Source organism: Leuresthes tenuis, unplaced genomic scaffold (assembly GCF_036924035.1).
Source record: "Leuresthes tenuis unplaced genomic scaffold, fLeuTen1.0.hap1 SCAF_12, whole genome shotgun sequence".
Lineage (NCBI taxonomy): Eukaryota > Metazoa > Chordata > Actinopteri > Atheriniformes > Atherinopsidae > Leuresthes > Leuresthes tenuis.
The window spans coordinates 7627588-7643548 of NW_027325366.1; the positions used below are offsets into that span (position 1 = coordinate 7627588).

The 15961-nt window shown below is 37.8% G+C and overlaps 1 protein-coding gene across 7 annotated transcripts in view; it reads right to left on the minus strand.

The window, feature by feature from the left end:
- The window catches only part of tns1b (tensin 1b), a 186150-nt gene that overhangs the window by 80545 nt on the left and 89644 nt on the right, over nucleotides 1-15961 (minus strand). For all 7 annotated transcript variants that reach the window (XM_072397924.1, XM_072397920.1, XM_072397917.1 and 4 more), the window contains one exon: nucleotides 3691-3729. In XM_072397924.1, the coding sequence (XP_072254025.1) occupies nucleotides 3691-3729 (39 nt within the window). The remainder of the gene's footprint in view (nucleotides 1-3690; nucleotides 3730-15961) is intronic.

Sequence of the window (15961 nt, forward strand, 5' to 3'; positions counted from 1 at the left end):
CACATTACAGTACATGGCATTTCACACAAACTGTCTGCTCCAGAAGAAAACAGAGCAGATCATCCACACACTCATCATCACTGATGTTCTAGTGCAGTATGTACTGTTTTGAGGAACATATTGGCCTTGGACTTGAATGGACAATATGACAGTTCTCAGATATGATCAACATGCAAAAGAAGTTCTTAGCAGAAAATTATTTTATGACCATGTTCAAAATTTATGAGGACATGGTGATTTGTTTTCTTGGTGGTTATACTACTGGCTACTTCTTTCTTCAAGGTCAGTCAACAGATCTGTGACAAACTGGTGCAAAACACTGGCTAAATGACTCTTCATTTTAGCAAGCAGACCATGATATTCTGATACTGAAGTTGTATTTCGTCCAGTTGTAGCTCATCTATCTCACTGAAAAGCTAGGATTCGTGAAAGAAAAGGTTTATATTCCCTGCCAACATTTCCCTGACTAAGTTAATATATGGTGGGTGTTGTAATCAGTTTTCACATGAATGTGACAGTAAATCATGTTGGCTTCAAGTGGTGGAATTCACCAAACAAGGAGCTGAGGAGAGCTGACTGAGCGCACACCTCAGCGCTGAAGCTCTGCTGCTGGGAATGCTTGCAGGCCTGCATGATCGCACGTCTGCACACTCAAAACTGCATCATCAAGTTCCTGTGATACACCAGAGTGGTGATGCAAAAATAGAAGGACTTACTCACATATGTAAAATATACTTTATACAAACACAGATGGGTTTCCTGACATAACTCCTAAAAAAATAATCCTAACACTGTGTAGCACATCTTAACACTCTACGCTGTAGGTGTTTTCAGGGCACATTATTCCCATATGTATACTTGAGCAGGTACCAATTTGTCTGCTAGGAGGCTGTTGTCACCTATTATTAGCATTCAGGAGCAAAAATGATCACAAAGCATTAAACCAGCCACAAAGTCCATGTTACCGGTGGGAGGGGGGTGCCAGTGCAAGCAGTTCTTTCAAATGTGAGAATCTGTTTTGACACCACAATATCACAACGGTGTCGTCAATTCCTTGATTTTATTCTTTCAATCTTTTCTTTTTATATCACAACTCCTTGTTTAGCATTTGGACAGTTTTCGGGTTAGGATTAGGCATTAAAAGGGTTTAAGTTAGGGTTACAAATGTAATCAACCTGCTTAGGGTTAGAAAAAGACTATGGTCGGGCCTAAAAACATTTGTTAATAGCACTACTGTTGGATTACAGCATACCATTTTCTTGGTCACCCGGGTGACACTTCAACAGTGGGCCCAGCAGGTATATACTGACCCACATAAGCAGTATAGCAACACAGTGCACTCATTACTCAAAGACCAGAAAGAGAGCGCACATTACACCGGTTTTAAAGTCTCTGCACTGGTTACCTGTGTGCTTCAGGATTGATTTTAAAATTCTTTTACTGTTTTTTCAAGCTCTTAATGGTCTTAGTCCTTCTTATTTATTTGCTTTTAACTTATGAGCCATCCAGAACTATCTGGTTTTCAGATAGAGGTATTTTATTAATTCCTAAGGTTAGATCAAAAACTCATGGTGAAGCAGCTTTTCATTATTATGCTCCACGCCTGTGGAACAGCCTTCCTGAAGACCTGAGAGCAGCTACAAGTGTGGACATTTTTAAAAGCAAACTTAAGACCCACATTTTTTGCCTGGTTTTTGATTAATTTATTCATAGTTTTATTATATTCTATCCTTTTAGTCATAGATTTTAATTTTCTGTCTGTTTGTGTATTTAGCGTATTTATTGTAAATTGTAAATTGTAAATTTTAGTTGTTGATGTCTTTGTGATAGTGCAAATTTTTAATTCTGGTTTGAATTGATCTTTTTTTGTTTTATTAACATCTTTTAATTTTTATATTTATTATTTTTTTTTTTTTTAGTCTATTTCTATTTATTTATTTGGGTTACTTTTATATTTTTAGCTCCATTCCTTTATCTGGTTTTACCCAGTCTCTGGTGTTTCCTCACTGCAACTCGCTGACAGTAAGATAGTGCTTCAGTTACCTTCGTTCCAGTATGTGTGGTGTGTGTGTGTATATATATATATATATATACATATATATATATACATATATATATACACATATATATACATATATATATATATGCATATATGTATGTATGTGTGTATGTGTATGAGTGTGTATGTATATATATACATACATGTGTGTATGTGTATGTGTGTGCATATGTATACTTGTACATATGTATGTTGGTGTATAATATGGCCTTGCGTTTCATTGCTTTGTTTTATTTGCTTTTATCTTGTAAAGCACTTTGTGCTACATTTTCTTATATGAAAAGTGATATATGAATGAAGTCTGATTGATTGATTGATTATATCTATAGAAATGTATGAAAATAACTAAATCAGCTGAGAAAAGAAAGAAGAATGCCAATAGGTGGTCAGTCTCTATTTATTCCCAATGCCTTTATATCTATGGCCACACTGTCCATTTGACTGAATTGTAGGACTATTGAAATACTGGCTTGTCCTTAAATTCATTGTTGCACGTAGCTTTAGTAGTAAAGATGGGCCGAGAAATCTTTTTACAACTCAGCTCATCAGTGTTTATGAGGGTAATCAGCACCTTTAATGCAGGCTAAGCCTCTAGGGACACTCCTTTTGGCAAGCTAAAAAGAAAGGAAATATAGCCCTGAGAGATGCAAGATGCTGCTATCAGTATTTACCTCCACTTTCTTAATCCATCTTTGGTCAGCTTAAAAAAATAGATCAAATATATCCTATGATCCAAACAAGCGTTTGTATAATTGATCATCTTAGATCTGCCTATGAGACAAACTGCTGTCATACTCGGGTGTGTAAGAAACTTCTACTAGTAGCTCAAAGTTGACTTTTCAGCTGTTAATTAGCAGCCTTAACAGATTACAGTTAAGTTAGTAAAGAGTAGGCAAAAAGCTAAAATGGGAGGCGATTTCTTTTTGTGATAAATCCCTGTACTCAATGTCCAACAGTGTTCATTTAGGAACTCAAGAGCATGGCTTTTACAATGCCCTGAGAGATCAGCCAATGCCTCTCCACATCTCAAACAGATGTCTTCATGTAGAAAGCATCTAGTGCAATAGCATCTGTGAGGATAATAACATGTTCTTGCTTCATTACGTCAGCTTTTATGAAAGAAAAACAAGACATTTTCAGAAATATTTATTCAGTGAGCACAGAAAAGTGCAGGGGATATTTGCTTTGGTTTGTCAAGCACCCAAAACCATTTAAACACACAACACGTGAGGAAGCGAGTGAGAAAGTTACAGTCAAGTCTAGCATGGCTTCTTATGCTGATACCAAATAAGGCAACAGAGCTAACGTCTTTTTTATTGCCCTTGAATCTCTTCATTCTCAAACTACACCCCACTTTGCTCAGTGTTCTTAGTCACCATCAGGCTGTACCAGATTTAAGGACTTTAAGGATGCTTTTTTTAATCTCATTATTATCTACAGTTTTCTCAGAAGAGAGAAACCTTTGCCAAACAAGTCAAGTAATGTCAGGTTTAATTATGTAGCACAAATCACAAGTTTATCTAATGGGGATTCATGTTGGTACTAATTATCAACCAGGAAGTACTAAATAATGTATGCTGAGCACTCATAGCATGATGGCAAACAACTGCATAAAAAAATCTGTTACTTACCAGCTCGTAGTTTGTCACTGGAACACAAGATGAAGACACCTGGAAATAAAGAGAGAATTTGTCACTTTAATGTGTGCACCTGTATTAGGATTGAACTTCATGGCTTAATATCCTGTTGGTCCGCGAACAGTAGTGTTTATCATGTCTGCTGCTGTTAGAATTGCACAACAAAAAAAGACAAGTTGCAATAAACGTCAAGCAACATTGCAACATGAACAATTAGAAAACTGAATAACTATTTAGTTAAAGATACAACAGTTAAAAACCTCCACAGATTTATAACTCACTCTGTTCCCTTCAGCTCCTTAAAAGTGTTTTAACCATTTTCACACCAAAATGAGTGTTTGTAGTGGTTTTTCAAAAGTGGGTACAACTGCTAATCGAAGGTGATTAAATCTTTTCCCATTGCCAGAAGTATTGTGTTTACATTCTGAGAGCTGCAAAGAGCATAACTTTAGTCATGTTGTGTATCACTACTACCTCCCAGACAAGTTAGCTATGAACAACATAAAGAGATGACACTTGCAGGCTGTGTTGGACCCATGTACTGTATAATTACCTAATGCAATCAATAATTGGACCAAGGTTTCTGATAAACATGACTTTCTGAGATTATGAGGCTTATTATTTCTGCCTGGAATGTAAGACCACAAAGATTGAGTTGCCATCTGTTTTGCTGTCAATTACTCTTACTTCTTTCTGTCCATTGAAAAACTGTTGCTGTCACTTTCAGAGTCTCCCCGTAAGCTGCTATGGTTGGTAGGTGTGTTCCTGTCAAGAAAGGTGGGCTGTATCCACTCTTGCAGCTCCAAGGGCTGCTGCTAGTGCGCCAGTTAGCAGACAGTAGCTGTTTCTTTTGAACAGTGTAGAAGTGTAGAAGGTTTTAGCTTCTTGCATCTCATTGTTATGGTTTTAATACATGCACTTTCCACTTCTGGTTAACTCTCAGTGGTCAAAACTGGAAGAGACTGGAAGCCTAGCAGGAAGAAGAGACAGCCCCTCTGCTACCTTCCGTCCCACCCCCAACTATATACTACCCAACATGGTAAACAAAATGGAGCATTTAGCAACTAAAAAAGCAAGATGCTAATTTGTCTACATCAACCAAATGTAAGCATAACTTAAAGGGATAAACATACAATTGACAATTATGTCAATTATGTCAATACCACCCAAGTGGTAAAAAGAAATCAAATGCATATTTAAATATAGTTTTATTTGTTTTATTAGCAGGCAACAGTGCATGAAGCATTTCCTTCTTAAAAGGCAATGTTAAGAGCTAGCACTAGTTAAGCATTCTCACTGGATTAGCAAACTCAATAGTGTTAGCACTACAAAATCCAGACTGAAAAGCTAAAATGTTCATCTCTCCCACAAAACCTCTGATCCCAAACAATGTGCGATGTTCTTTTACTCTACTAAAGAACAAAGCCCTGGTGAGCCAGTGGTGAGATTTCTCCAACAAAACTCATGATCTGTCAAGTGCCCAAGCTAATCCGATTACCGTCCGGCTGTGTTAGTAATCATTCCATGAGGTCAGAGTGTGGACTGCAGAGGCTGATAAACAGGAAGAGTATAATGATAATAGCATCTAACAGAAGATTGAAATGAGGGGATTCGAGAAAAAGAGGACCGCTTGATGAGGATGAATCCAAACAGGATGTCATCATTGATGTGTCCTTCCTGTGCATGTCTTCCTTCTGTCCCTTTGCTCCAGTTTGATCATCATTCTCCTGATGCTACTCATAGAAAATCTCTGCAAACTTAATTTTCAGCAGTTTTTGGTCTCATCTGTAAGATTATTGATAGCACAGTACAGTTTTATGATTCCAGTCGGCTTTTTTCTCATTCATGTCCTTCATCCCTGTTTTACTGCTACACTGTCTGTTTTAGCTTTAAAAGATTAGACCCCATTCTCACAACTGTTGACCACTTAAAGCACCTTTCATCTTTGCTGCTGTTCTACTTCTCCCCTTATCTGAGACTAATTGTGTCATTGCATAAACACGAGGGTTTGACTCTGGCTACGTCTGCTTTGTGTTACTGTAGCACATTCCTGGTCTGACCGCAAAGTGGAATAAAATTCTGGCCCTCCTGAGTGCATCTTAACAGTAGTTGCCTTTTGGAAATGCTTCAAGTAGATGGAGAGAAAATTAATGGGCAGTTTTTGGCCAACGATCCACGCACATGCATTATGTGAATATGTTAGCAATTTCAATGCCAGACATCAATCTTCAACTGATGTAGTGTAGATATATTATTTCAAAGCAGAACACAATAATGTAAGTTTTGCAAATCCTTGTTCTATATGAAATAACCTAATATTGCCTGATATGTTATTTTAGCCTGTTTATCAGTCAGTCTCCAACTGTAAGCCCAGCTGTTTGAAACTTACAAAGAACTTTTATAGAACTTAAAGATCATTTCAAATTAGCTAAAATAAAAAGAATCCACTCTTTTCAAATGTAATAAGTCGTGACTAACTATCAAGCAGTAGATAATTCCAAACCAGACGTAAAAGGACCACTGGATGGCTGTCACTGCAATTTCTTTGGCTGATTAAATTCATATAGTTGGGGACGTGTGAGTCACCTTGGACCATGAAAGTCTATTTGTGTCATCCATAGCTGCTACTCCATCGGGAATACAGGAATGTTAACTCTAAACAGGAAATGAGTGTAATCATATAATATGTTTTAGTCTGTTTCAGCTGTGGAAGCAGCCGATACAAAAAGAGACAGGTTCCAATACAGTGGCTGCTAGTACTTTAGTGAAATCCGTACATGCAGGCTTGTTAGATGAGAACTACAGTATCTCCTCAGTGATTCAACAGGAAAAGGATCTCACATTATTGTCAGAAGTGAGGTGAAAGAAATAATATTTTTAACATATTTCATTAGTACAAAATGTTCCTTGGTGACTGCAGTCTATCACACGTGCCCAGCATATCATGTAGGTATCACCAGCCTACTTAATGATGGCATCCGTCTGGAATGTGCCTTGGTTTTCTTACAGTATTTCTGGCACTGTGGAGTGAGTCTGGAGTTGACAGGACACAGTGTTTATGTCTGTCTTAAATCATCCCTGTTACAAGTTATTCTTACCCCCATAAACCCCACCCCACTCTACCATCACTTCTTCTCTCAGGGGCCCTGCTCCTTTGGGTGCCCCTCGAGCCTGGTCAGTGTTTTCACCTACACTGCACAATTTTGACAGCTGATACATCTGCAGACAATGTGTAGGTGTACAAGCAAATTAAAATGAAAGTAATTGACAAGTTTTTGGAATACATAGTTTTTTGTACAATGTCTGTGTTCAGTTTAAAAAATCCTCACAGGTGAATAATGAAGTTCAGTGGAAATGCGAAGCATGAAATAAAAACTTGTCTGTTTTCATTCACCAAAGATGGAGGGTTGAATGAAAACAGTGGAAACAAAGTCCTTGTGATGCACTGTAAGTGCACCACTCCAAATTAGGACTGACACTTAATTTCAAAGTCCATATATCATTTGAATGTGGGGAAACTTAAAATCTTAGTAATCCATTCAAATTTATAAAGTACTATCTCTAAATGCTTCAGAGCATAGGCTATATAGATTAATGCATTAGACTGTTAGTAGAGGGCTCTTAGTATCAGCTTGACCCAATACATATCCCAGTAACCTCTATATAAAATAAGCTCATGTTATTATCCTCCTTTTTTAAAAGATTATTCATGTTTAAAACAAAAATCAAGACTCTTCTGTCTTGATTTTTGTTTTAACCAGTGTAATAAGACCTCAGATATTGAGGTCTGATTTAGAGGGTGGGTCTGCCCACATCAGAATAGCTCAAATGCTCTTTGCTGCTGCTGGAGTGGAACTTTGCACCATTGTAATTAGGCAAGCAGTCTGGATCTCCCAGAAACCACAGAGAATATTTATCTAAAGGCAGAGTGCAGGTGAGCACTTAAGAGTGGGTTTACCACAGGTGCAGAAGTAGAAAACCACAGTGTGAAAAAGAGTCCGAGCAAAACCTTTGCACATTAAAAAAAGTCTCCACAAATAGAACTAAAAAGGTTGACGCATGTGAGTTACCCCAATCATACTCTAGCAGTGCTAGCAGCACGGCCTCCATGATGCTTGTCAGTCCAGCCTACCAGTTTAATTCAAAAGAAAATATCTATATATGTACGACATGAAGACTTGGGTTGCCTGGAAATTCATTCTTGCCAACTTCTATGATCCTAAGATTTTCAGCATTGAGATTTCCGTAAACTGTTCAAACAACTAACAGATAAATGATTGTGTTGTAGCCTACATACAGATTCTGGAGGACAAGCAGCAACCTTTGGTTAAACTTTAATGACCAAATACAAGTAACAATTTCATTACCTTTATCGCTATGTTGAGTTTAATATGAATCAGCAAACATTGGCATTTTCAGACTACATCTTCACAAACACTAGTGAATACATTTTCCATCTATTACAACATTAGATCAAAATCCAGCACTAAATGCAAAGAAACCACAGCTACTCAATCAGGTTTGAATTTTGATGAAAACCTACACAAAGCCTTTGTCTGAGCTCCTCAGTGCGTGGGCGGGATGCATGGTGAGAGTGCATGTTGATGCTATCTGGAGTATTCAAATGAGTGTAATATAATAAAGGATAATTGTGTTGTTGCATTCCATACATGCTTCTGTTAACGGCATTAAACAAGGGCCCATTTCCCCCCAACAAAGGTCCATGTTCAACATCTCTGGCCTTGTAGGACGGCATTCACATGCAGTAACCTTCCTGCCATCAACTGAGACACTCCAGACACAGTCACATTATGTGATTAATGTCATTCTTCCAGGTTTGAATGTGATAATAACTCAGAGACACAAATAAATTATGAACTTCATTAAAATTCATTATTTGGTTAAACAATACATCGGCTGCAAATCTTAAAGGGGAACTCCGGTATTTTAAAACCTAGACCTTATTTCTGGCATGAAATACGTTCATCTACTCACCGAGAACAGTTTGGTGAAAGTCAGCGTCCTTCGGAAGATATTTAGATTCCTCAAGATCCATATAACGGAGTTAGACGATGGCTTAGACGATGCAGCCTCTAAATAAGGATTATCTGTCTTTATTTCACCAATACTTTAAGACGAATGAATGAATGAACATGTACTATTGCACTGTTAGCTCATAGCTGCTGTGTTGTTGTTATTGGCGGCTATCGGGGGGCTTATAGAGGGCTTTCTACACACACGTCTACTGGGATGACGTCATCGACGCGCGCTGCTGCAGCACAGCGTATTTAAATTATAATAAATACGCTCTGTGCTCTGTGACAATAGATATATACACATGTAAATATCTATGCTCTGTGACAGTCGGCTAACTTCACACATATTTTGCTACTGATAGTTTTGTGCAACATGGCAGGATATTTATCAGATTTTGACGACGGGGACGACAACTTTGGATGTCCTTACCAGAGTGAATGAGCTGTGTTTTGCAGCGGTGAGTGTCAATGACATCATCCCAGTAGACGAGTGTGTAGAAAGCCCTCTATAAGCCCCCGATAGCCGCCAATAACAACAACAATTGAAGCTATGATCTAACAGTGCAATTCACATTCATTCACCACACTGCTCTCGGTGAGTAGATGAACGTATTTCATGCCAGAAATAACGTCTAGGTTTAAAAATACCAGAGTTCCCATTTAAACTTAACGCAGCCAACTTAAAGAGAGAGAAACACAATACATATTTGCTTTGAATAGTAAAACAGTTGCTATGCAGGTAAGGTTAGGTTAGGCCTAAAATACTTTCTCTGGTTCTCTACGTTGGCATATAAACACATGGCTGCCTTGGGTGCTTTCATGTTTATCCAGATCTTTGCATCTGGCACATCCCAGCAGAACTTTTCAGTGTGTAAATTCAATTTGTGAGGCATAACAAGTAACAGAAGGCTTCTCTGCATTTGTGATGCTGGAGAGTGCCAGAGTGTAGCTCTGCATGGACTTCTTGGGATATTATCAAAGCACAAAGGAATGATAGGAGAGCTGCAGAGGGGCAAGTGTCCATACCCTTCCACTTCATGTTTATCTATTTTACCCACAACCATGTCTTTATTACATTTCTGATGCATCTATCTAGACTGTAAAGTTATCCCCTGGATAAATATATCAACACACTAATACAGTTTTCTGAATTTAGTCTATTTCTGTCTATGTCTGCTCCTGTCTTCTCTTTTGTTTGCCTGTGTCTCTGTGAAAATTATGGCCTCTCTCTTTTCCTCAAGGGAAAGTTGTGGAAAGTCTCAGATTTATTGAGCAGAATGGACAGGAGGACATGTAAGCGACTGAATACCAGTCTCCAAACACTGTTCCTTGTGTTGGTGCGGCTGATTTATGTTCCTCAACATCAGAGGCCCTTCAAGACTCAAACAGCACGTGTGTTTCTTTGTGCCTACCAAAAGTTTGCATAGGCTAAGACCTTAGACCAAAAACAATTTTTTTGTCAAAAACTTAAACCTGCAACTTGTTGATTTGTTTGAACCTTCATTTAATGAATATATATATTTATTTCAAAAGAGATAAAGAAGAAATACCTTGCAATATCTTAAACAACCAACTTAATTGAATTTAGAAAATACAAACAATCTAGAAATTGATGACAGCAACATGATCAAAATTTTCTGAAAGGTTTAACAATCAGCAAATTAATTTATGACAGGCAAGGGTGTCATGATTGGGTATAAAAGGAGCATCCATCAAAGTAAGGATGGGTCGTGGTTCACCACTTTGAGCCAAAGTTGATCAGAGAATCATCAATAAGATCCCCAAAAATGATTTCTCCTATGGAAAATACCAAAGAACTGTGGTCTTTCAACATCTACGGAGAAGTTTATTGTAAAAATAACTCATAATCTGTGTGTTAAGGCCAAGGAAACTACTGTTGATTATAAATGATCTTTAAAACCTTATGCAGCACTGAATGAGAGATTGTTGTGTCACCCTGATAAATATAGGCACGTGGACTCATGCCTGCCTTGGAAAACCATTTTCACTCCACACAGTCGCTGCATCCAGAAATGTGACCTGAAACAGTTTTACATAAAGAGGAAGTCATATTTAAACTCTGCACTGCAAAAACACTGCAGAGTTTCTTGGACACAAGCTCATCTTACATAGAGAGACAGAGAATGGACACACTTTTTGTGGTTAGATGAGTCCACATTTCAGTTACTTTTGCAACAAAAAAGTAACTGAAATGTGATGAGCACTAGCAATTGGCACTATTAACTACAAAAGAGAAAGACCATTCAGGGTGTTCACAGTGAAAGATGTAAAAGGCAGAGTCTGTGTTGGTATGTGGGTGCATCAGTGACACAAAAAACTTGCATATTGCATAAAGGTGTGAGGGTAGCATTGACGCACGAGCCTATATTGGAATTTTCGAGAGACGTATTCTACCATCAAGGCAACGTATTTATAGTGGAGGTAAGTGGTTATTTCATTAGAACAACAGCAGACTTCATTTTGCACAACCCTTCACAGCTTAGCCTCATAGAATCGGAGTGTGTGTTGTTGACTGCTTGCAGTCTAGATCTGTCTCCAACTGAAAATGTATGGAGCATCACAAAGAGGAAAAGCAGACAACGATGACCACAGACTGTTGAGCAGCTGAAGTCTTGTATTCAACAAGAAAGGGCACAGCTTTCGCTGAAAAACTGCAACATTTAGTATCTTTAGTTTCCAAATGATTAAAAGGTGCAATCAGAGGAAGTAACACATGCCTCTATCCAAACTTTATGTAGTCTGTTTATGTTATTTCTAATTACAATGAAGTTGGTGAGTGGACACAATGACAATCATTTATTTGGTGTTGTGTCTGATAAATAAAGATCAAACAAATAAAATTACAAATAAAAATGTTATTACATTTTTCAAAAGATTTCTCATATTTTATGGAAATATGATTGGTTCTTTAGACTAGGTGGTCGTGTTGCTGAGAACTAGAGTAAGTGCAGTGCTAATGAGGGGTGGTCTCTCCTGTCCTGTGGGTGAGAGTTTGGGTTATCTTAAGGTAAATACAGAGTCAATCCTATCTTTGATCATCTATAATAATAATCTTTATTAATAGGATTTCTGTTTTTATGTCACTGAGGTGAAAAGCTTTATGTTTCAAATTGTTCAAACAAATAAGACTTGCAGGACCCATCTTGGATACTTTGATTTTCTCAGAAAAAATCCATTATCTCCATTATCTATGTGTGAACCAAGTATGTGTGCTTCTGTGAATAAAACAAGTGGAAAAAGTTTGTATTTGTTCCTCAATGAAGATTAAGATTGACGTCATTGCTGTACTAAGTAACCAAACAGAGATATGTGACAGATCAACTGTCACATATCAACACCAGCATTGAAATCAACTGTGACAGATCAAATGAATAGAAGATATACCAACTTTATACATGGCATACATAGTAAATTTTTTTGCCTTTTTGTGAAACAAAAAGTGTGTCCCTGCCACATTTCTGCATCGGCCTTCAGCTGCCCAGAGCGTCTGTTCGTTCTCACCCCCGTCTTTGCAGGGCCAGACTGATGGCGTGACGAGGGGAGAAGCGATGGCTTGTTTCTTTTGTTCCAAAGTTACAGCGAGGGTCATGTTCCCCTCGGCGGCTCTTTCAGAGAAGAGCCAGTGTTTAGCAGCATGCTGATTTACACATTAAGCATGGCCCTCTGTGTAGGGCAGCAGGCCAAGTGACTGATGAGGGTAATCCTGAAGAACGAAGGTTGAAGTTTTTCATGAATACAATGCAATAACCCTCTGACAATTTGGGCAAAGTATCAGTTTTTTGTCTAACTGACAGATGATCAATACCAGCTTCAAATATGTGCATACAGTGCAGATAAATGTCAGTGGTGTTTTATGTTAAGTCCCAGGGATGCTTAAGCCAAAAGTGAAACACAGTCTTTTGTTTGCATGAGGAGTGTCTAAATCTTCCAAGGCAAGAGGTCTTCAGGAAGGAAGTGGACAAGCTGAGGCGAGCCTGCGCTAAGAGTCAACAATGCAGGCATATATAGTAGCACAGCACAGCAAGAAAAGTTGTTAATTTACCGGAGAACCCCAGCATAAAGTCCTCATGGAGGGAAGATATCACAGACCATTCAACTGCCACAGTTAATAACCTGCAAGCTATCACATTTTGCTGTCTGAGAACAGATGCATAGGTGGGTTTGGTTGTCCTTTCTCATCTTTCCCTCTCCCTCCTTTATCTACTACATGTCTCTTTCAACTCCCCCTTTTTTCCTCAAAAAATGTTTTTCCTCATACCCACATCAGCCTTCTGTTAGAACAGATATTTTTTGAGAATCGCTGGATAGATTTCGTGTTTGCATCATATTATTTGATTTACAATCACTTGAAATCTTGGACATTTGACATACATTTATTTATACATAAACTGCTCAAAGATCCATACATAGATCTGCACAACTTCAATGCTGCAATCATTAATCACTACTACCCATCTACCAGGGCAAATATTATTTTCATAAATACTAATAATATGTCTGAGAAAGCAAAATCACAGCTCCCATTAGCAGGTCATGACATAGAGGGAGAGGCGAGCTTAGTCATGTGATTATGTTTTGAAAAACAGTATGACAAAAAAAGTATATATAGAGCCAGACAAACATTTCAATCAAACTTTTAGCATTAAGAGCTGCTCTGTGAAATCGGGCACCGATGTTTCCTGCCTTTCTGTTAGAGACCAAGCCCCCTTCCCCATCAATCAGCCATAAAAAGCAAACAACAATATAAGAGGGCTTACTGGTAAAAGCAAGGAAACAGGTCTGCTTTCTAAAAACATTCCACAAGGAGACATGAAGGCTCGATAAGAGAGGAAAAAGAAAACAGCTTCTCCACCCTTCTAATTGCGTGCACACACAGGCACATACTTCACATAGTGTTCACATGGATGCTCAGTCATATGGAAACTAATTTCAGCTTCACCTCGTTTAGAATTACTCAACTAATCGTGTTGTTTTGCAGGGTCATATATTTTTATTGTAAAATATTTACATTTTTGGTATAATCTGAAAGTTTCAGTTTAATCTAGTGGTATTGAAATCACTAATATATCAAGGAATCTCTGTATGTCTGACTTTTCTTCACCAATCTTGAAAACTCTTTATCCGATCTGCTTCAAACTTGATCAGCATCCTGAGCAGGTCTTTGGCGGCTTGTGGGGTTGGAGCCTAAGTTGCCAGTACATCAAACTGGTCTCCTGTTCTGTGACATCATTGGCAAGGTGACAGATTATGCCATAACTAAGGCTTTGGCTTCATTTCAGATAACAACAGGCCCGTGTATCAGCTCTATAAATCTGCAACTTAAAAATTGAAATACAGAGCATGTTGTTATGAATTTTGGTTGTAATTTTGATAATAGCAAAGTTATTTATATCCAAAATTCAAATGATCTCAAATCCAATGATGACAAATATCTAAACATATAAAACTGCACAGTAATAATAAAACAAAGTAAAGACTCCAAACACTCTATTCTTTCCTTATGGCTGTATCACTGACAGTAGCTAGGACTCCGAAATGGCTATTAATGGTCACAACAATGTTATAGATGACCAAAGAGGTTCAAAGTGATGGCACCTTTTCAAAGGCCATTACACAAGCCAAAAACTACAGCAATGTGTAAATGTCTTGAGCCATCCCTATTTTTTTATTCATTGCTGGTAAAACACAATACTGATTCATCTCTTGAGTTACTAGCCTTTTTATGCTTGAATGATTCATTGCACAGTGTTAAGTGGCTTAATCAACATTAACCTATTCCAGTGAAAAAGTTAATGAACAAGGACTGCATGGAAAATGGGTGAAAAGGCAATCAATGTCCAAACAAAAACTTTAAAAGACATTTAGAAAGCCTGAAGAAATATTTCTCTAGACCACTTTAAAAGATTAGTCCAACTCCTTGAAAAGACAAATATAAATAAGTAATGAGTGGCTTATAACTTTTGCATTACACAGTATTTTGAAAGAAAGCTTTAGATATTGGAGAGAAATAAGGCAGACAAAGTATTTCTTCTTGCTTTTCAGTTAACTGATGTGGCATGGCTTGACATTTTTTAAGTTGCACCTCAGTTGAGGTATCATGTAAAAATCTGTGCGAACAATTTACAAATCTATGAGTCTTATCATTTGTTGCAAAAGATAACTTTGAAAAGATCCTCAAATCCTCCTGCAGTAGAAGCCTGCCAAACACTTTCTCAGTGCAATATTTTCTTTACAGACACATACACACACGTGAACATGCACTGAGGTTGTCTCTGCTTATCACAGCTTTGCGACGATCCATGTCCAGTAGAATTACACCAAGACAACGCATGCCACAAAATGGGAAAAGCCTTCAATTGTGAGGGAGGGACATAAAAAACTTTAGCTGGGTTTGTCATAAAGGCTGCTTACTCATCAGTTTGTCATGCAAACTTCAAGCAAGTGTTTGAAATGTCACGTCACAGAAAATGCGCATCACAATCTTTTCTCTTACCTTTCTCTAACTTGATAAACTAGGCGGCACAGTGTACATAGTTGGATACTTGCTGATAATCTAATCATATCAGCGAGTATTCTGATATCACGTTTCTTCACTAGAAGCAGAAACAGCTGATGTTAATGTGATCAGTCATGTGAGTTACATGTTCTCATTTGCCATGTCCGGCAGCCCTGATGCATGTTAGCGCTTTTTCGTCAAACTGATGTCACAGGCAGAGAAAGACTGCATTCAATTCTGCTTCTCAACTAATAAACAGCATCTAAGACTGTAAATCTGAGAGCATCAAACTCTAAATAAATCTTTCAAAACTCTACGTGGTTAAAACATAATAATGTTTCAGCTGAATTTCGTTAAGGGAGCCACATTTAATAAGCATCATGTTGTTTTGAAGTAAAAAAAGGCATGTTTGTGAGTTGATGCTCCACCATGGTCAGCTAAAGCCTACGGTGAAACTTGGTAACATATGGTAAGGAGATGTTAGGGTTTTGTCAACTCACTGGTAGGGGTTACCTCTTGGTAAATGAGGTAAATTTGCTGGGAAAAAAATATAGCTGAATGATGTAGTTGTAATGATGCAGTTATATATTTTTTCCCCTGCAAAGTCTGTTCAAGAAAGATCTATTATACAAGGCCTCAAACTTGATTGCATGAAGTCATTTAAAAGATTAGCCCTTAAATGCCCTTAAATGTTTGACGATAATGTTCCTCG